The 17,238-nt window shown below is 37.9% G+C and overlaps 1 protein-coding gene across 4 annotated transcripts in view; it reads left to right on the top strand.

Moving 5' to 3' along the window:
* Positions 1-17,238, top strand: part of DIP2C (disco interacting protein 2 homolog C) — a 334,539-nt gene that overhangs the window by 261,301 nt on the left and 56,000 nt on the right. For all 4 annotated transcript variants that reach the window (XM_075082401.1, XM_075082400.1, XM_075082399.1 and 1 more), the window contains 8 exons: positions 1,152-1,353; positions 3,464-3,573; positions 4,361-4,441; positions 8,114-8,237; positions 9,880-10,001; positions 12,677-12,788; positions 12,907-13,016; positions 15,796-15,926. In XM_075082401.1, coding sequence (XP_074938502.1) covers positions 1,152-1,353; positions 3,464-3,573; positions 4,361-4,441; positions 8,114-8,237; positions 9,880-10,001; positions 12,677-12,788; positions 12,907-13,016; positions 15,796-15,926 — 992 coding nt within the window. The remainder of the gene's footprint in view (positions 1-1,151; positions 1,354-3,463; positions 3,574-4,360; positions 4,442-8,113; positions 8,238-9,879; positions 10,002-12,676; positions 12,789-12,906; positions 13,017-15,795; positions 15,927-17,238) is intronic.

Raw genomic sequence — 17,238 nt, 5'->3', positions numbered from 1 at the left:
TTCTTATGAAATTTTGCAATTAAATACATAAAAAATGAAGCCAACAGAAGCCAAAAGCAAAGCATTACTTAGAGTCTCTGTAGAAATAATCAGTAATTTATTGGTCTACACTTAAATACATAACTATAAATGATTATTTGATTCTCAGAATATAGATTGTATCTTCAAGGCAACAGATACATGCAGTCACTTTTCTCACAGTTAAAAATCAAATGCAAGTTAAGTAAATTATATTTTTGAACATTTAACTGCTCATTAGAGTTGCTGTCTGTAAGTTGTTTCTCAGTCTGCTTGGATGTCTGAAGTTGTTTTTCTAACTCACTGCAATTTTTGTTACCAACGCAAGGAAAATAACCAGTTAAAATGTGTATGGAATTAAAATCTTAAGTGCATGGACATTCGTGTTTAAAAAAATAAATTACATAGATACTGTATGTTATAGTTTTTTTTTAAAGTAATGCAGTTTACTCCGCTTGTCAGACAATGAACATGATTATTACAAGATTCAAAGATGCTTATTTTTCATTTTTATTCAACAGAGTTTTTTCAAGTGGATAGTACTGTAGTTTTCTCTTTTACTAATTCCCATCCCTGACTGTGGATCTTTTACACAGTAATCAGAAAGTAAAACAGTTATTATCTTAGAAAAAATAAAAAAAAAATTTTAAAGCTACATACATCAGTAGGTATATGGTCATATATGTGCAACTTTTGAAATTTTTCTTTGCTTTGCCAGATGGACTGGATGTTAAGTTCATAGGACTCCTTTGAACTTGTAATTCTGAGAAGTGTGCCAGTTAAACTCAGTTTCACGAGTTGCCAGTCCCTTTTGGTAATTAATCTCCAGGATATGTGCTACTAACATGTGCCTAAGGGGTGCTTAGGTAGCATTTCTTAACAGATTTCTGTGTATTTATCACCAGGTTTTTGTTTGCTTTTTTATCTTCTGGAATGAGTGTAATAACATCAGTGTTACATTTCCATCCACCTGTTCCCACTGAAAAGAACCTCCTTATCACTGACATTGCTAAAGTGTCTTTCCGTTGCTAGTTAATTATTAGGGTTGTTTTATGCAGTAACGCAGAATAACGTGTTTATTAGAATGATGAAAAATTAGCCTTTCATTAAAATCAACTTCCTGGTTTTTTAAGGCTATTGACAGTATTCATCAAGTGGGAGTCTACTGCTTAGCGCTCGTACCAGCAAACACACTTCCCAAGACGCCACTGGGTGGAATACACCTGTCAGAAACCAAACAGCTCTTCTTGGAAGGATCGCTGCATCCTTGTAATGTGTTGATGTGTCCCCACACATGTGTAACAAACCTGCCTAAACCAAGGCAAAAACAACCAGGTAAGATGAGTGGCCATGACTTAATGCTGTGTGTTCGTGGTATTGTATGGAGCAAAATCAAGTAACTGTTAATGCACATGAGAATCAATCAGCTCGATCAGCTGTTCCCGTTAAATATTCCAGGTGTGATAAGAACATCATTGGTTTTGGCAGAAGCTAGAAGTACCTTCACAAAGAGTACAAGGAAAAATCCTCAAAAAACCTAAATTCAGTAAAGATTAAGACATTTTTATCACTCTACAAGACACTGCTGAGACCACGCATGAAGTTCTTTGTAAATTCCCAGTCAATTATGTTTAAAGAGGATGGACTGAGACCAAAACAGAGAAAGAAAATCTTGGCTTATTTGAAGGCTGAGTTTGTAAAGCAGAAGTAGAGAGGAAGAGGACTGTTGACAGTAAATAACAGTTGGAAGTAGAGCAAATACTTAAAAACTGGTCATGAATAAATTAAACCCAAGAATGAGGATATAGGTTTTCACCTGAGTAGGGAAGTTCTGAATTATTCTTACAGCAGATATATTTGAGGGAAAACCCTAACTAGTTTTAAGGTGGTTCACCAGAAGTTCTGCCACACTTCATGAAGAATATTGGATGAAATGATACAGCAAGGTACGATTCAAATGACTGAGAAAGCCATTGTAGCCTGCTGTAGTCCAGTCACTGGTTACTCATCCCCAATGAATGAGAACCTTATTAGCAGATTTTTTACTTTTAATCCAATTGCAGATTTTAGTACTCAGATTAATTTAAAGGATTTCTGGATCTGTAGCCTCAGGCTTAAGACCTGATTCCAGCTACATTAGACTAAGTCCTAGCTACCTTCCACTTTGAAAACTAGCTTGCAGTATGAAGTGTTTTATCCTCTGGATCCCGAATATGAGGGCTCTCCGTCATGAATTCAGTACAAGTTTGCCAAAACCACCAGCTTGTTCCTTTATTTAAAACCCTTGGACAAATGTTTCAGAAATCAAAACCATAATCTGAGTTTGCAGATACTGGGACCGTCAGAGGCTAACAGTGACTTCCACTGACTTAACAAAAGTAATCAAGGCTTTAACTGCAGTGCTGACTTTGGTATTTCCTGTTTGTTTCTTTGAAAAGTAATCACTGAATTAGGATCGGTGCAGTGGAGAAACTTACAGATACATTATGTATGCATTATATATCACTGTGGTAAAAGTAATGCCAGGAATGCAGAAACCAAACTGGTAACATCACATTCTCGCATTTTGCGTAATTGTGACATACCCAGAGCATATATTGCTTTCATCTTTTTAAAACAGAGTAGTCTGTAGATGTTGTTTATTGTACATTATCTGGTTACTTAGACATCTCATATTTTGACAATTATACCACATACAAGCACTGAGACAAAGCTTGGACATCATAGACTAGAAGTAAAGCCTGGTATCAGTTGCAGTTAATCAGTAATCCATGTTGGAGAAGCAGAAAGCAAATGGTAACATGAGTGTAAATGGTATCTGTGAGACAGGTATTTTTCCCTAATGGCAGCAACAAAACGTCAGTGAAATCCACCTCCTGGAGAAGTGTCAGCCTTGACATCTTTCTGTCTTCTAAAGTGAAATTATTTTTCTTCAGTCTCTACCTTGTGCTAAAGTGCTTGCATATATTTTACCATATGCATCATCTTCCTTCCTAATCCTTGTCACTTCATGTCTATAGCTTTACAGAATTGCTAATACAGATGCAACTTAGCCTAGGGAACAGAAGAGAAAAATAGGAACATTGTCCCTGAAGCCTGGATACATCTCATCTGGTTTTAGGCACTTGAATGGACATGCCTAAATTAGGAGCTGAATTTTCCAAAGATTCCCCATATCAAGGCAGACAGGATGTGTCTCTGGCTGTAGACAGCCCGTGCTAAATGGGCTCCTCAGATAGGTTTAGAGAGGGTGAATCCAGGCCTACATATCTTCCAGCTACTTCTGGTCCATCAACCAAGGTTTGTATCAACAGAAATGTGCTCATGGTTTGGTGTTGTGGATAGCAATGAGGAAAATATCACGTAATGCAAAAGAAAGAAAAAGAATTTTCATCTACAAGCGAAGGATTTTTATTGCACTTAGCACATTTTTGATTTATTCTAGAAATTGGCCCTGCCTCTGTGATGGTAGGGAACTTGGTCTCTGGAAAAAGAATTGCACAGGCCAGTGGTAGAGATTTGGGGCAAATAGAAGATAATGACCAAGCCAGAAAGGTAAGCTAAACTTTTCTGACACAGCTTATATTTAGCTAGGTAGCATCAGGACACTTAGCAGTACATAGACGGTACTGTTATTATTGCAGGATTTGTTGATTGCTTTTTCTAATTCGCACTAAAATATTTCAGAACACCCTTTGCAGACAAATATAAAATAGACATGAGAGTGGATGACTGCTTTTTATATGTATGGATTTTTTCTGTAAGTGTACATGGGACAACAGAACAAACGTGATGGAAAGTGTTAATGGGGCTTCTACCAAAAATCATCCTCTATTACATCTTTTTTACTAGTTCAAGTGGATTCCAGGGAATTTTGTTTGAATATATAGTCCTGACCTTATTTGTTATTATTTTGGTCCTGTAAAATTAAGTTGAAATTCAGCTCTTTTGGGGGCTTATGTGAGAAATTAGTAAGTTCTAAGCTGTATAAATATTTATATATTTATAGTAAGAAAAAGCAACAAGCTAAAGAATTAAAATTGAGCTTAAATTCAGAGAGATCAGTAAGAACTGGTTTATTGCTTTGAAAGTATATGTAGTAATATATCAGAATCCCAGCAGTGGCTTCACATCTAGAGAGGTTGCTGCTACTGTGCGAAAGCACCTTGCTATAAATATGTGTGGTGACAAGAGAATTAATTCATGTTTAGGGCTTCTGGGTATTGATGTAAAATATAACGTATAAATAAGAAAGACACAGCTAAACTAGCAAAAACAGTTATCTGGTTTTTAAACGCAAAAAGTTATTTAGTGTCACAGCTATCGCTCTGCTTTATTTTAGTTCCTCTTCCTCTCAGAAGTGTTACAGTGGAGAGCTCAGACCACTCCTGACCATGTGCTTTACACTCTACTCAACTGCAGGGTAAGAAGCTCAGACTGTTACTCTCACAGGCTGTGGTATGGAAAATGGCACCCTGGTATTTCAGCTGCACCTCCTCATGCTATGGCTGAACGCGACCTTTCTGTTGATTTTTCCATTAATACTCTGCTGTTATATTTAATGTTCACTGAGGCAGAGAGGAAAAGAGAATAATCATTGCCAGTTGTTCAAAATATAGATTGCTTTTGTATCAGACAGCGCACCTTATGCATTTCTCGTTTCTTTTCCTACCACATATATGTTGTGGGTGAGCTGGCACTGCAAATCTATTTCAGTACTTATCATTCCTATACCCAAGAGTAGTATTTAATACTGCTCGCCATCCTAATTTCCAATTTGAAAAGCACAGGCTTGGCAAAATCAAAGCATTTGCCCTAAATAAAACAATGATTGTTGGTTTTGAGTCTGCATCATCTGGGGCAGGTGTGGGAATGGGGAAAGGAGGTGAAGCAAAGAAGAGGTATGTCCAGAATCCAACCAGCAGAGGATCACTAATAAATTAATCTCTCTGCATAGCCTACATCAGGTGCCAGCCTGGCACAGCATTTCTTTGCTTATCAGAAATGAATTAATGCATGTCACATGGTACAGAACTTGGCTTTACTAAGAGTGGGTGATTATGATTACAGATTTCCTAGATGATTGTAGATGACAAACCAATAATTCCCGAGACCGCTTAGAGACAGTACACCTAGACACCTCTGTCAAAACTGGGAAACATACGTAGTGTGTGGGGGTCTCCGGGAGAGGAGGAGCCTGGAATAGTGCTATTGCCCTTGGCCACCTGTGGTAGCTGATGTTGTTTCAGCCCATGTGGTCCCTGTGCAATTTGGATGGGTTCTTAAACCTCCAGTACTTTGTGAACCTCTGTGAAATGACCGCTTACTGTATTTACAGGATATGCTTCTCCAGCCCATATTACAGTGCTGGTACCAAAGTTCAGTTTCAGGCTACCAATAAATCATTAAATGACCTTTTTCAAATTCAGATTACTAGCTAATATGTGAACATGTGCAACTTGACAGATGATAGTGAAGTAGTAATGTAGTTGTCTGTGGCAAAGTAGAGTCAATATTACACCATTAAAATAGTGCATTTTTTGGTCCTGTAAGTTAGGAGCAAAGATGCTGTGAGAAAAAGACGGTGTTATCCACATAAGCTGTTGGTTTTGCACTTTACAAAAAGCCAGACTTCCCATGCCGGCAGAAGGATTCCAACAGTGGTAGGGAAGGACACAATGTGGAAAACAAAGATGAACAAAAGAATTCATCGTTCCATAGAAGTGAAAAATAGTCAAATTTTGAAATTCAGTTTCTCTGCTGCTTTAATACTCTCAGTGTGGAATATCTTATCATATGAAGTTTGTTTGAGAGATTAATGCTTTATGGAGAGATTTAATGTTTTATGGAAAGGAGTGACAGGTTTGGTGGCAACTTGCCTAGGCAAGTTTTATTGCCCATCTTGAATTTTAGTTCTGATTTGTAACTTTTCCGTTTTTGTCTTCCTTGCACATTGTCTGTACACTTTGTTGTAAACTATCCAGGCATCTTGCAGTGGATGACTAATAGAAATCCACTGAGATTAGTGTAACCCAAGATTTTGAGAATTTGGAATATTTCAAAATCAGTGCACTGTGTTGTTTTTAGTGCTAATCATGAGGGATTGCAATACCTTTACATTGCAGGACACCTTGTGTAAAAGACACGAAGGGAGTAGTTGCCTGGGTCTTGCCAACGATTCTTGTCCAACAACAGGATTCTCCTTCCCTGCACTTCATAGAAACACTGTCTTTCTGCTGGCTCACCTGAAGCAAGTGCCAGAACTCTTAAATGTAAACAAGTTTTGCAGAAATTTACGTGATTTGCAGCAATTCCCTTTGTGTGTCAGTGGGGCCTGTGCTTCTGATATATGTGGGGATATAAAAGGTTCTTCTTCCCGTTACCGCACAAACAGGCAATTTCTTGAAAGAAGGAACAAAGATTTTAATCACGTTTCTACTGGCAGGTCTATAGTGACAAGGACACCCAGACCTCAGGTCACTTTGGCCATATTTGGGACTGGACAGATGGAAGCCATTGCTAGTCCAGCATCTATATAGTTGCATATGTCTTTAGAGGTAACTTTCTTAGAGAAATGATCTCCTCATTGTTCAGAAGACTGATAAATATTGCCTGAAGTGCATTTCACTAAGTGTGGTTGCTGAAGATTGTGAAGAGGAACGCTAAGCCCTGACTTTGCCATTTTTATTTGCAGTTAGGTTTGTCCTTTTTGTTGACAGTGTTTGAGTTTGTATATAGTTTCTTATAAAGTTTGTAAATGCCAAGCGATGCCTGTTAACATGCCACTACTTCCAGTTCTAGACCTTTATCAAACTGCTCTCTCCTCTCTGAAGCTTGTGGTCAATAAATACTGCAGCACTGGGTGGGATGGTGATGGTGGATAGAAGCCAGCAATCAAGCCAAATGCTTATTATTTCTTGCTTTGTTAAAATGGAGTATAAAAAATACTTATTTACAACAGAAGACCCTAGTGCTTTCTCTCTTAATAAGGACAGTGATACAATATTTTTGATTGCACTGCATTTTTGATACATTGTTCTTTTTAACTGTAAGTATTTTCTTACCTTTTTTCCCCAATTTCTTCAGCTTCTCTGTTCTTAAGTGAACTTAGTGCTTGTGATAGGTGCCAGGTACATCATAGTAGTACTGGAGACTGAAATCCTCTGTTTCCACAGAACAAGTGCACAGGCAGAGAGGTGCATCCCTTCCCATACTGCCCTGTCCCTTTATCTCAGCCCACGTCTGGCCAGACCAGCTCTAGGCAGTCAGTCTGTCCAGCATGTTCACTTTTAGAGTTCTTTTCTGAGGTGTCAACTGTGGTAGCGAATTTTGTGATACAGAAGTGTTTATTTCTCTGAAAGTGTATTGGTAGATGTGCATATATACACACATACATGTTTTTAAGGCATGCAAGAACCATAATACTCATCCAATTTAAAACAGTGTAGCCCTATTTGATATTTCCAAGCTCTGTGACATATTGTCACTTCCCCTTTTTTTTCATGCTGACCAGTTACTCAAATTCAACAAATGTCTTTCTTTTCTATTTCATTGGTATGCATGTGCTTAGCTTTTGTTCCAAACTAATTCTTTTTCCCATCACAAAGTATTGTTTTCACTTGTGTCTTTTATCTCTTGTCTTTTAAAGTATTTCTGCTGTGCCATTTGGCTTCCTTCCAGCGTGCAGACAATGAAGTGAAATTTTCAGGACTGCTTTCCACAGATTGTCCGGATTGCTGCAGAGACCATAAAGACACTTTGCTGGCTGTGGCAGGAATGCTGCCTGTATAGCAAGGGAAGAAGAACAGGTTACCTGGGCAGGATATTAGCATACTACTGTACCCCTTTGGTTAAAGAGAAAACGCTGTTGAGGGCAGAAAGTGCAGAAAGGGAAATCGAGAACATTCCTTTGCGTGGCAAACATCTTTTTTCTTTCCAACTACTGTTTGGCACAAGGCTGAAGGTTTCCATACTTAAGTTGATTGCATGACATACTGTGGCTGCAGCTCATCCAGTAACTTCTAAGGTGCAGAGGAAAATAGAATTTCAGCACATTGCATTATCTTCTGTGACATTTATCTTTCTTCCTGTGCAGGGAACAATAGCCAACTCGCTAACATGTGTCCAGCTACACAAGCGAGCTGAGAAGATAGCTGTCATGTTGATGGAAAGGGGACATTTACAAGATGGAGACCATGTGGCTTTGGTTTACCCACCAGGTAAAGAACTGCCGTGTTTGGTACTTTGGTAGTCCCAAGAGTTTATCAAGATCCTTTAGAACGGTTGTGATTCTAAACCACATTGGTGCAATGGTGCTGTTACAAACCTGTAAACCATGTTAAGGGGCAAAATGCAAAATTTTTGCCTTCTGTACATTTCTTTGAACTTAGTCAAACATATTTAAAAGAATTTCTTTCTGTGTATGCGCATAGATATGATTTCTTTGGGTTCAGATTAAGATTAACCTGTGTTTTTAAAACCCATCTCTTATAAGCAGTCAAATCTAGTTACTGCTTTTCTTTTAATTTGCTAGAAATATACTATTTTATGAACACACAGTTCTGCTGAAATATTGCATCTGCTGAGTGTTCTTAGATTCACCTGTTGAATTCCCTCTTGGAAGCGCTGCATTTCATGAGGGTAAAACAGCAATACCTAGGAAGTAATCCATGTTTTTTAGAGTAGAAATATGATGAATAGATAGCAGATGATTAAGAAATACCAAATTATAATCACTATTTTCTCTATACATTTTTAACCTAGACAGCTCACTGTGGCCTGGATTTTCATCCTTTCACATAAGTGCTTTTAAGCCTGAGTTAACCAGTACCACATTTGACATTCGCTTGAAATTATTTCTGATCTAGTGCTGCTATTTTGTCTTTAGCATTTCATGTGTGTTGGTGAAATCAACAGTCTGATTTAAGCCTGTATTGCAATACTTACTTTGTAAGTGCTGCACGATACTCGTTAAATCTTTATAGGAGTAGTATCTCAGTGGTTAATATCAGAAAACTTTTTTCCACAGAAGACAACTAGTATTTTAAACTTCAGTTTTTATTTTCTGTATTTCACTTCCCAAGAATAAAGCATTTTACTGAAGGAACAATAACCTATCAGTACTCCAGATCCTTTTCCACTGAAAGAATAAAACAGCTCCTATTGTTGTCTTATCACGGCCTGTGTACAGCACCAGGGACCTATCAACTAACACGATTTATGGGACCTTTGTGCTGTTGTCTCTTCAGCCTCCTTAGATAGCCTGAAGCGTGCTGTCCACAATCTGTCGCATGCAGTCAATGTTCATATAGAACTACACCTGTGGTTTTATGTTAGAAGCAGGATTTCAAACTCATTACTACCTTTTTTACTGTAAAATTTCAGGTAGATAGTCAAAGCTGCATATCTGAGGTTAAAAATGGCACGAGAGAGTATTTAATGAAACCTCCAGACATTCCTTCTGCATCATCCTATTTCATCCTTTTGCTGGGGCATTCCTTTTCTTGTAGACTCTCATTTGCCTATAAATGTAAATTTAGGAAGATAATTAATCTGTAGAAATCGGTCTTTTTAATGGGTTAGTTCCTGATCATAAAAGTGGAGTTCACCTAAATGGTGATATCTGGCTGCAGCTTTGTGTGTCACCCTTGGTTTTTCATGCTCAGAAGAACAGTACAATTGAAAGGAATCAGTGAAGCTGAACAAATACTGACAAGGGGCTGAAAAAGAAATCTGTTAAAGGGCTTAGTCACTCATTTAACCTTCTGAGTTGAGTTCCAAGTAATTTTTATGCTGACATAGGTGTCTGTGATTAAATTATTTGATTTTGAGGGGAGGATTTGTGTTTTGTTCTTCATGCAGGAATAGACCTGATTGCCGCATTTTACGGATGCCTGTATGCAGGCTGTGTGCCAATAACAGTTCGACCTCCACATCCCCAGAACATAGCTACCACGTTACCTACAGTGAAGATGATTGTGGAGGTGAGCAGACACCTGAAAGTGCACAAGTAGATTAAATGGGCAGAGGATTTGCGTACTCTTTAGGAACAGTAACTTAAGTGAGTGGCGGTGTAGGTTGAAGAGTTGTATTACTTCCAAAGATTCAGGACTTCAGTGTGTTGCAGGGTCAACACTGCTTGACAGCACACAACCTTCTGACTTCCGCTGTCACATTTTGTAAATTTTACATGACTCCTTCCAGGAAATATATTTGAAGTGCTTTTTTGTATTTAGCTATATGCCAAGAATGGTAGGATTCCTCACCTGGCAGTGCTACACTGACTATTGAGAAAAATCCCAGTGGAAAGGTCATCTTGACCTGATGGTGATTTGTGCTCAGCTCTGTACATCTAATTGTTTTGCAGTTCGAAGCAATTTCAAAGTTCTGTTGTGAAGGTGTTGGTCAATATTTTGGTTCATCCAGAGAAGTGTTACTCAGACTTTTTCATTCAATATTTTCTTTTGGTATTTTGGCTTTATCTGATAAAGTTTGGTCTTTGTTGCATATAAATCACTGCATTGTGCATGTTAGTGAGGGAAATAAAATGGTTGCAAAGAGATAGCCTTTTACATCTGGCAGTTTCTGATCTATTGAATGGACTTCTAAGTCTCTGAAAAAACAAGTTGAAACAAATGTGATTTTAACATTTCTAATTAATGTTGCTATTTTCAAGTAATGAGTACAAGAGATAGTTATAATTTGTGGCTGTCCTTAGAGCATCTGAAGCCACAAAGTATCAGTAGAAGTATGAGAAATCATCCTGTTGTCTTCAGGGTTCTTATTATTTAGCATTTTGGCACTCACAGTTTTTAAACATCAGTTGTTAAAATTATAGAAGTGCTGTAAAATGTGTTATTTTGTTTTTCCTTTGATGTTTAATAGCCAGACTAGATCTGTTTGGTTTCGTGACAGGTCTAAGCTGACTTGTAATTGTCATCCCTTCAATAGACTAAATAAAATACGGACATTTATTAGCCATATTAATGCCAGTTTGACTTAAAAGCCTCTCAGCTCTGTTTTACACAAGATTTTCTTTCATTTTGGAGAGGGATGACCTTGTAGAAATTAAAATACTGAGGCTGTTCCTTCATTGCTGATGCAGTCTTACATATTTCCTGGTGTGATGGGGTCAAAGCCTGCTCTGACATGCTATATGTCTACACAACGCCTTTTGAAGTCAGTAAGAATGACTTCTGAACAAAATTTGGCTCACACAATTGTGTTTTGGTGATGAACTTGTACTAAAATATAACTGAACATTATTGTGCCCCATCTCAAGCAGTTGCTAACAGGTAGGTAAGATGCCTTCCTTCTTCCTCCCACCATCCCTAGGTCTTTACCTCTGACTTGCTATTCTCCAGGCATGGACATTCTGTGTTTTAATAAACCTCCTGATCTTCTAGATAATGTAATTCCTGAGAGGGCTAGTAACTGCCAACTCTTGAAACTCCTTTTGTTTTATGGTTCCACTACGTCCCAAATCAAGATTTTCACAGATGAAGATATCTATGTAAGAATTACCTTGCCTTGCCATGACAGGGACACAACAGGATTGAGGGATGCTGCAGTGGCTTCATTTGTCTTCACTTTTAGCTGGAAATATTTAGATTGTTAAGGGAAATTGTGTGGTTAGAGGAAGTAAGTAGAGCTTGGGTCAGTGCTTGTATGCTCCTAATTTCCTCATATGCTCTATGAAGTTGACCTCCAGGAGATTACTGTCAACAGAAGCTGATCTCTTCTGCTCAGTGGTAATCTTTAGTGTACATATGGTTACTGATTTCCTTAGGTTGAGCATTGGAAATTCAGCATGCAATGAAACGTCTCAGATTCCTTAAAGAAAAAAATACTCTTAGCAATATTTGCATAGATTCTCGCAGTTCAAGGAAAAGAAGAATGATGCTGCCTTTTCAGTTTTTCCTCTGTACTGTCTTCAGTGATTAACAGTGTTCATATTTATGTTTGAATAGTTCCTTAAATATATTAATTTTTACAATCAGTAAGAAATATTCTTGTAGTTGCTACTTATGTATTTTTTAAAATAGCAAATCTAAAAGGAGAATACCTTCAGCATGTGTCATCTAAAATTAAGTGCAGATGGTATTTGCAGTAAACTTACCATTTCATTTCTTAGAGCCACCTGCACAATTTTTGGTCTAGAGCTATTTTGCCGATATCAGAAGACTTTCCCAGTGGTTTATCACTAGCACAGGAATCGGGAATATATGGCTAACATAGAATTGGCTTAAAATTATTCATATAAATGTCAGGCTCAGTTTTGGTTTATGTGAAAATACTGTTTATAAACCAAGATCTATTACCATCACATAGGAAATGTTTTGGTCAGTCTTCTCTACTGGCATTCTGGGTTTATAACTGATATGATGTGTTACAAGAGTCACATTCTCACTATTAAGGTGCCTTTAGTTTCATTACAACACTTCTCAAAGTGCAATTTCATGTAATTTGTAAAACTTACATGACTCTGTCTGCTTTGTGAGCTGCAAGTTTTGTGCATCTTTACACCTCCTAATGGAAAAACCTAAGACTAATATACCTGTGTCCTGTTCTGGCAGAAAATAAATCATGGTCTTGCTCATTTTCGTGGGAGAATTAATCAGTATCCCATTGCGTTATTATTTATTTCTTAAATTCCTAGGTGAGCCGCTCTGCCTGCTTGATGACTACACAATTAATATGTAAATTGTTACGGTCACGAGAGGCAGCAGCAGCAGTGGATGTCAGAACGTGGCCTCCGGTACTAGATACGGGTGAGTACTAAGGCTTGGGGACCTCTGTGTCTTCTTTTGTCATTGTATTTGTCAATCACTCAGAGGTCTATCTGTCATGGGAGTAAGAACACACATTTTCTTTCTCTATTTTCACTAGACGATTTGCCAAAGAAGCGGCCTGCACAGATCTACAAACCTTCTAACCCTGAAACGCTTGCTTACCTTGACTTCAGCGTCTCCACAACTGGCATGCTAGCGGGGGTAAAGGTAGGGACTTCTTGTTAAAGCTGGCATTCCTGCTATTGTGCCTGGCTGGCAGGTGGTACATTGCACCTGATTTGTAACTCCTCTTGGTTCCTGGTAATAGAAATGGAATTGCTCCCTCCCTTGCAGTCATTTTTTTATTCCATTAACATGAAATTAGTTCTTTTATACTCGCTTTGGTACTGCGTGTGGTGAGTTTAGCCCCGATCCTCTTCCTCAGACTAAAAATGTTATTCTGATACTCCTGCAGGTAGCCCAATAGCTTGTCTGCCTGAAGCGTTCTTCAACCGAAGCATCTAGTATTTCTGTTTTATGAAGGAAATGAGACCCGGTCATCCCTTTTCTACTTGTTCCAGTGCCCATTCACTGTTTGCTCTTTATTGCAACTCAACTGCTGGCCACTGGTTTTCAATATTCTCTTCTTCATGCTATTAAGGGAACTGCCAATGTCTCTGAAATATTCGCCTGGTACAATACTAATCAGCAAAAAAAAAATTCACTGATGGATTTGTTTGATAAACTGATGCATCCCGAGCTCTCTAAATCTCTGTTCTGGCATTTTCTCCAACCCTCTAGCCACAATTTATCAAAGCTGTCTTTTCTAGCTGCTAATATACGTGTTATTCCAGTGTTGGTTTCACCAGCACACAGGCAGAGGTAGAATCACTCTCTTACCTGTTACTTCCTTACTCCTATCTGTTGCATATCCAAGGATTATGATTACTTAGCAGTTTTTGCTGATGTATCATATCACACTTACAGCCTGTATTGAATTCCTCGTGCTCTTTGGCATCATGTGTCTATTTTCAGAAGCTGTCAGCATACTTCATAAACAAAGCAAGCATCATTTTCCCAGTTTTCAGATGGAGAATTTGAAGCACAGAGCAGTGAAGTGACCATCCCAAGGCTGACTGACAGTTAAATGTCTGAGCTGCCTGAAGGTTACATATCAGATACTCCTGGAAGATTGATTTCATCTAACTTTAAATAGTCTACAGATGTGGACTAGTCATTGGGCTTCTCAATAATCAACAGAGAGAAGCAGGGACTTTTAGGGTGTAATTTATCTGACTTATCTGAAACATCAATTTTTGAATGGGGTGAATGTCACATAAGTCTCCATTTCTTCTAAAGGTAGCTTTAAATGATTGTTTGAGATGCAGTCATCCATACTAAATCAGGTCTGAATTCCACCTTATCAGACTTGCAGAAATGACTGCTAACTATGTAAAGTCAGAATTTGGAGAGCTTCAAAGATAGTCAAAGGCAGGGCAAGTTGAACATCCTTTTCTTAATGTGGCTAAATGGAAATCCAGATAAATCTCTCTAGGAATTCTTGATTAGCTTCTGATATCTGGGTCACAAAGGCTCCAGATCACTGATGCAGCAGGTTTACGTAAACCATCTACTAGATCATCACTAGTGATTAATTAATTATAAAACGATCGTAAGAGGCCACAGGCTTATATTCATAGTGCAGTAGTGCTAAATTTAAAAAATGGCTAAACAACTTATATGGCTTCTGAGAAGTTGATAAATGTTTGTGATGACTTTTGAAGTAGAGTATTCCACTTACGCTTACACTCAACTTTTTCACTAGTTTGCACCCAGCATGGTGTCAAAATTCACATAATAACACCAGTTCTGGGCCTACAGAGTTCAGTTTAATCCTGTGTGAAAAAGTGGTCTGGATTCAGCTAGGGTAGAATTAATCTCTGCAAACTGCAGATGATCACCATGTGGATACCTGTTTTGAGCTGGTCTTTTTGTGTCACTTGGAACATGTCCAGCCTCAGTTACAGCTCTCATTGGCAATGGAGAAAAAGTCACTTCTGGAGCTTTATTCCCCTGTTTACCTTAAGATCAAATAAATTTTACCTTCCAAGTGCCTGTTCTCCTCCACTGACTCTAGCAGTATATAAGGCAGCTAGCTCAGTATGTGGCAGGGATCAAAGGTTAGATGAGTTAAATCCTATCCAGGCTGTCTTTCTAACACAGGTATCTTCCTTGATATTAACGGAGAGGACAAAGAATAAAAGATAGAATTCTGTTCCCCACTCTATTTAGAACTTCCAAGCCAGGATGGGTGAGTGTGGGAAACATCCTAACACTAGGAAAAAAAGAAATCAGAAGAATTTCCTTTCCATCAGGTTTTTCCTTTCTACTTTCTGCATGTTTTATCTCTGGGAGCTTTTTTACTGGGATTTTTAATAGCCTGTTTCTCACTTAGGAGCTGGATAACTTGACATTTTACAGAATCTTTACTAAGTTTATTGGGGATCTTTGTCACTGAATGATTAGGTCCTTAGTACCATTTTGCATGCAAAATCCTCTTCAATTTGAAAAGTGCATTAGCAGGTTTTATTTATTGTATTAAGAAATATGTACTTAGAAAGATGTTACTGATGATCAACAGAATACTTCAAATTCAGATCCTGCAGTCATTCAGTCCTTTGTTCTTCCAGAAAGTTTAGCTTTTTATCATTAGCTTTGCATACAGCTTGGAGCACATCTTTAAACCACTCACAGCTTTCTCCCTAAATTGCTTCAAACTTATCATTCATTCTGTCTCTCCTCCCCTTTCACGATTATTTGGATGCCCTCTTGAAGAAAAATTATGTTTTCTTAGATATAAATTACATGTGTGTTTACACTGAGCAGAAAGTCAATATTTATTTGTTTTCTTTATTCTGTAACTGATTTAAGCACTTGGCACAGTTTGGGAGTGAGCCTTCGGAATAACATAGTTGATCATTTTAATTACTTTGCTGTTGTCTTTCAGATGTCTCATGCAGCCACTAGTGCCTTTTGTCGTTCTATTAAGCTGCAGTGTGAGCTTTATCCCTCCAGAGAAGTTGCTATCTGCTTGGACCCCTACTGTGGACTTGGGTTTGTCCTCTGGTGCCTCTGCAGGTGAGGTTTCTCCTCAACCTTTTAAAATACCGTTCTTTTGTACTATAACACAACAAACCGGATGATGTGAGTGGTAAAAGGATGGGAAGAACAGACAATACCTCCAGGACTGACTTAGGCAATTGGAATGGCTGGAAGCAATATGGAGAGTGCTGTACGGAGAATAGGCTTTGTTTGAGCTGGGCATGACCATAGGTATTTAGACTTACGAGTGCAGAGCATCAACACAGCTGCTCATTGACCTCCTGCTGTTTTACTCCTGCCTCTGCAGAGTCTGGCTAGTTTTATTTGATGAAGGCAGTACTCCACCAATAATACCTTAAGGAAGTGGTTTCCTGGTGCCCTCTTTTTCATTCTCTAATCTGAAAGCACGAGTAGATATCAGGGATTTCCTCATTTGTGGAACTTACGGATGTGATTTTTGTGGAGACATGGAAGTGTGTTTTCTTGAGAAGGATACTTCTATGGCAGTAGCAAAGCTGTCAGAAAAAAACATTTCTAGTGAAATGCGAATCAGCTTTTTTTGTTAGCAAGCAGTTTAGAAATTTAACAATTCTGTCAATCTCTGTACTCCAGGGAAGTTACAGTTCAGCACTGAAAGCAGTTCCATCGATTTTTTTTCTTCTTTTTTTTTTTTTTTTTTAAGTTAGCTGGGTTGATGCAGAGGTAAGGGGGAAGAGCTATGGGAGTATTAATAGAGCACATTTTTATGAAGACATCTTAAAGTCACAGTAGTCTGACATCTTTGCTCCCTCCATATAAAGTTCTTTGGTGTTAGCAGTACTGCTATTTTTAGTTACTAAAATGAAGATAACCCAGGGCAGTAAAAATTGTCTGCATAAACTTTTTACCAATTTACTAAATACCTGAAGGAAGCATTATTTTATAACAAGGGCAACAATTTGTTTTCAACAAGTATTGTTTACTTAAATGTAAGCTAGTAGAGTATTGGCCTGTTTTGTTGCCCTTTTAAAATACTTGTTATTAAATATTAAATGGGCGAAAGTTTAATGGCATTATCTTACTCATTCTTGATCAGTCTTTCTTGATTCAAACTATACATGCCCTAATATTATTTCAGATTTTGCATAGGGATTAGAGATGTCTTTGTTTTGAAAAATCTTTTTTTTCAACATCTTATTTCCCCAACAAAGAAATAAAAATATTGAGGCTGCAAAAAAACCTGAGAAAACCTTTCAGAAATTTTGAGATCTTAATTAAATCACTTTGTTTGCGTTAAATTTTTAAAATGTTGAGTTTTTAAGTCTCCTGAATATTTCTTGTATAGATTTATGTGTTCCAGCATGTCCTG

The sequence above is a fragment of the Phalacrocorax aristotelis genome, chromosome 2 (genome assembly GCF_949628215.1).
Source record: "Phalacrocorax aristotelis chromosome 2, bGulAri2.1, whole genome shotgun sequence".
Classification (NCBI taxonomy): Eukaryota; Metazoa; Chordata; class Aves; order Suliformes; family Phalacrocoracidae; genus Phalacrocorax; species Phalacrocorax aristotelis.
Note: the sequence above shows the minus strand (reverse complement) of the source record. Positions and strands in the feature narration are given on the sequence as shown.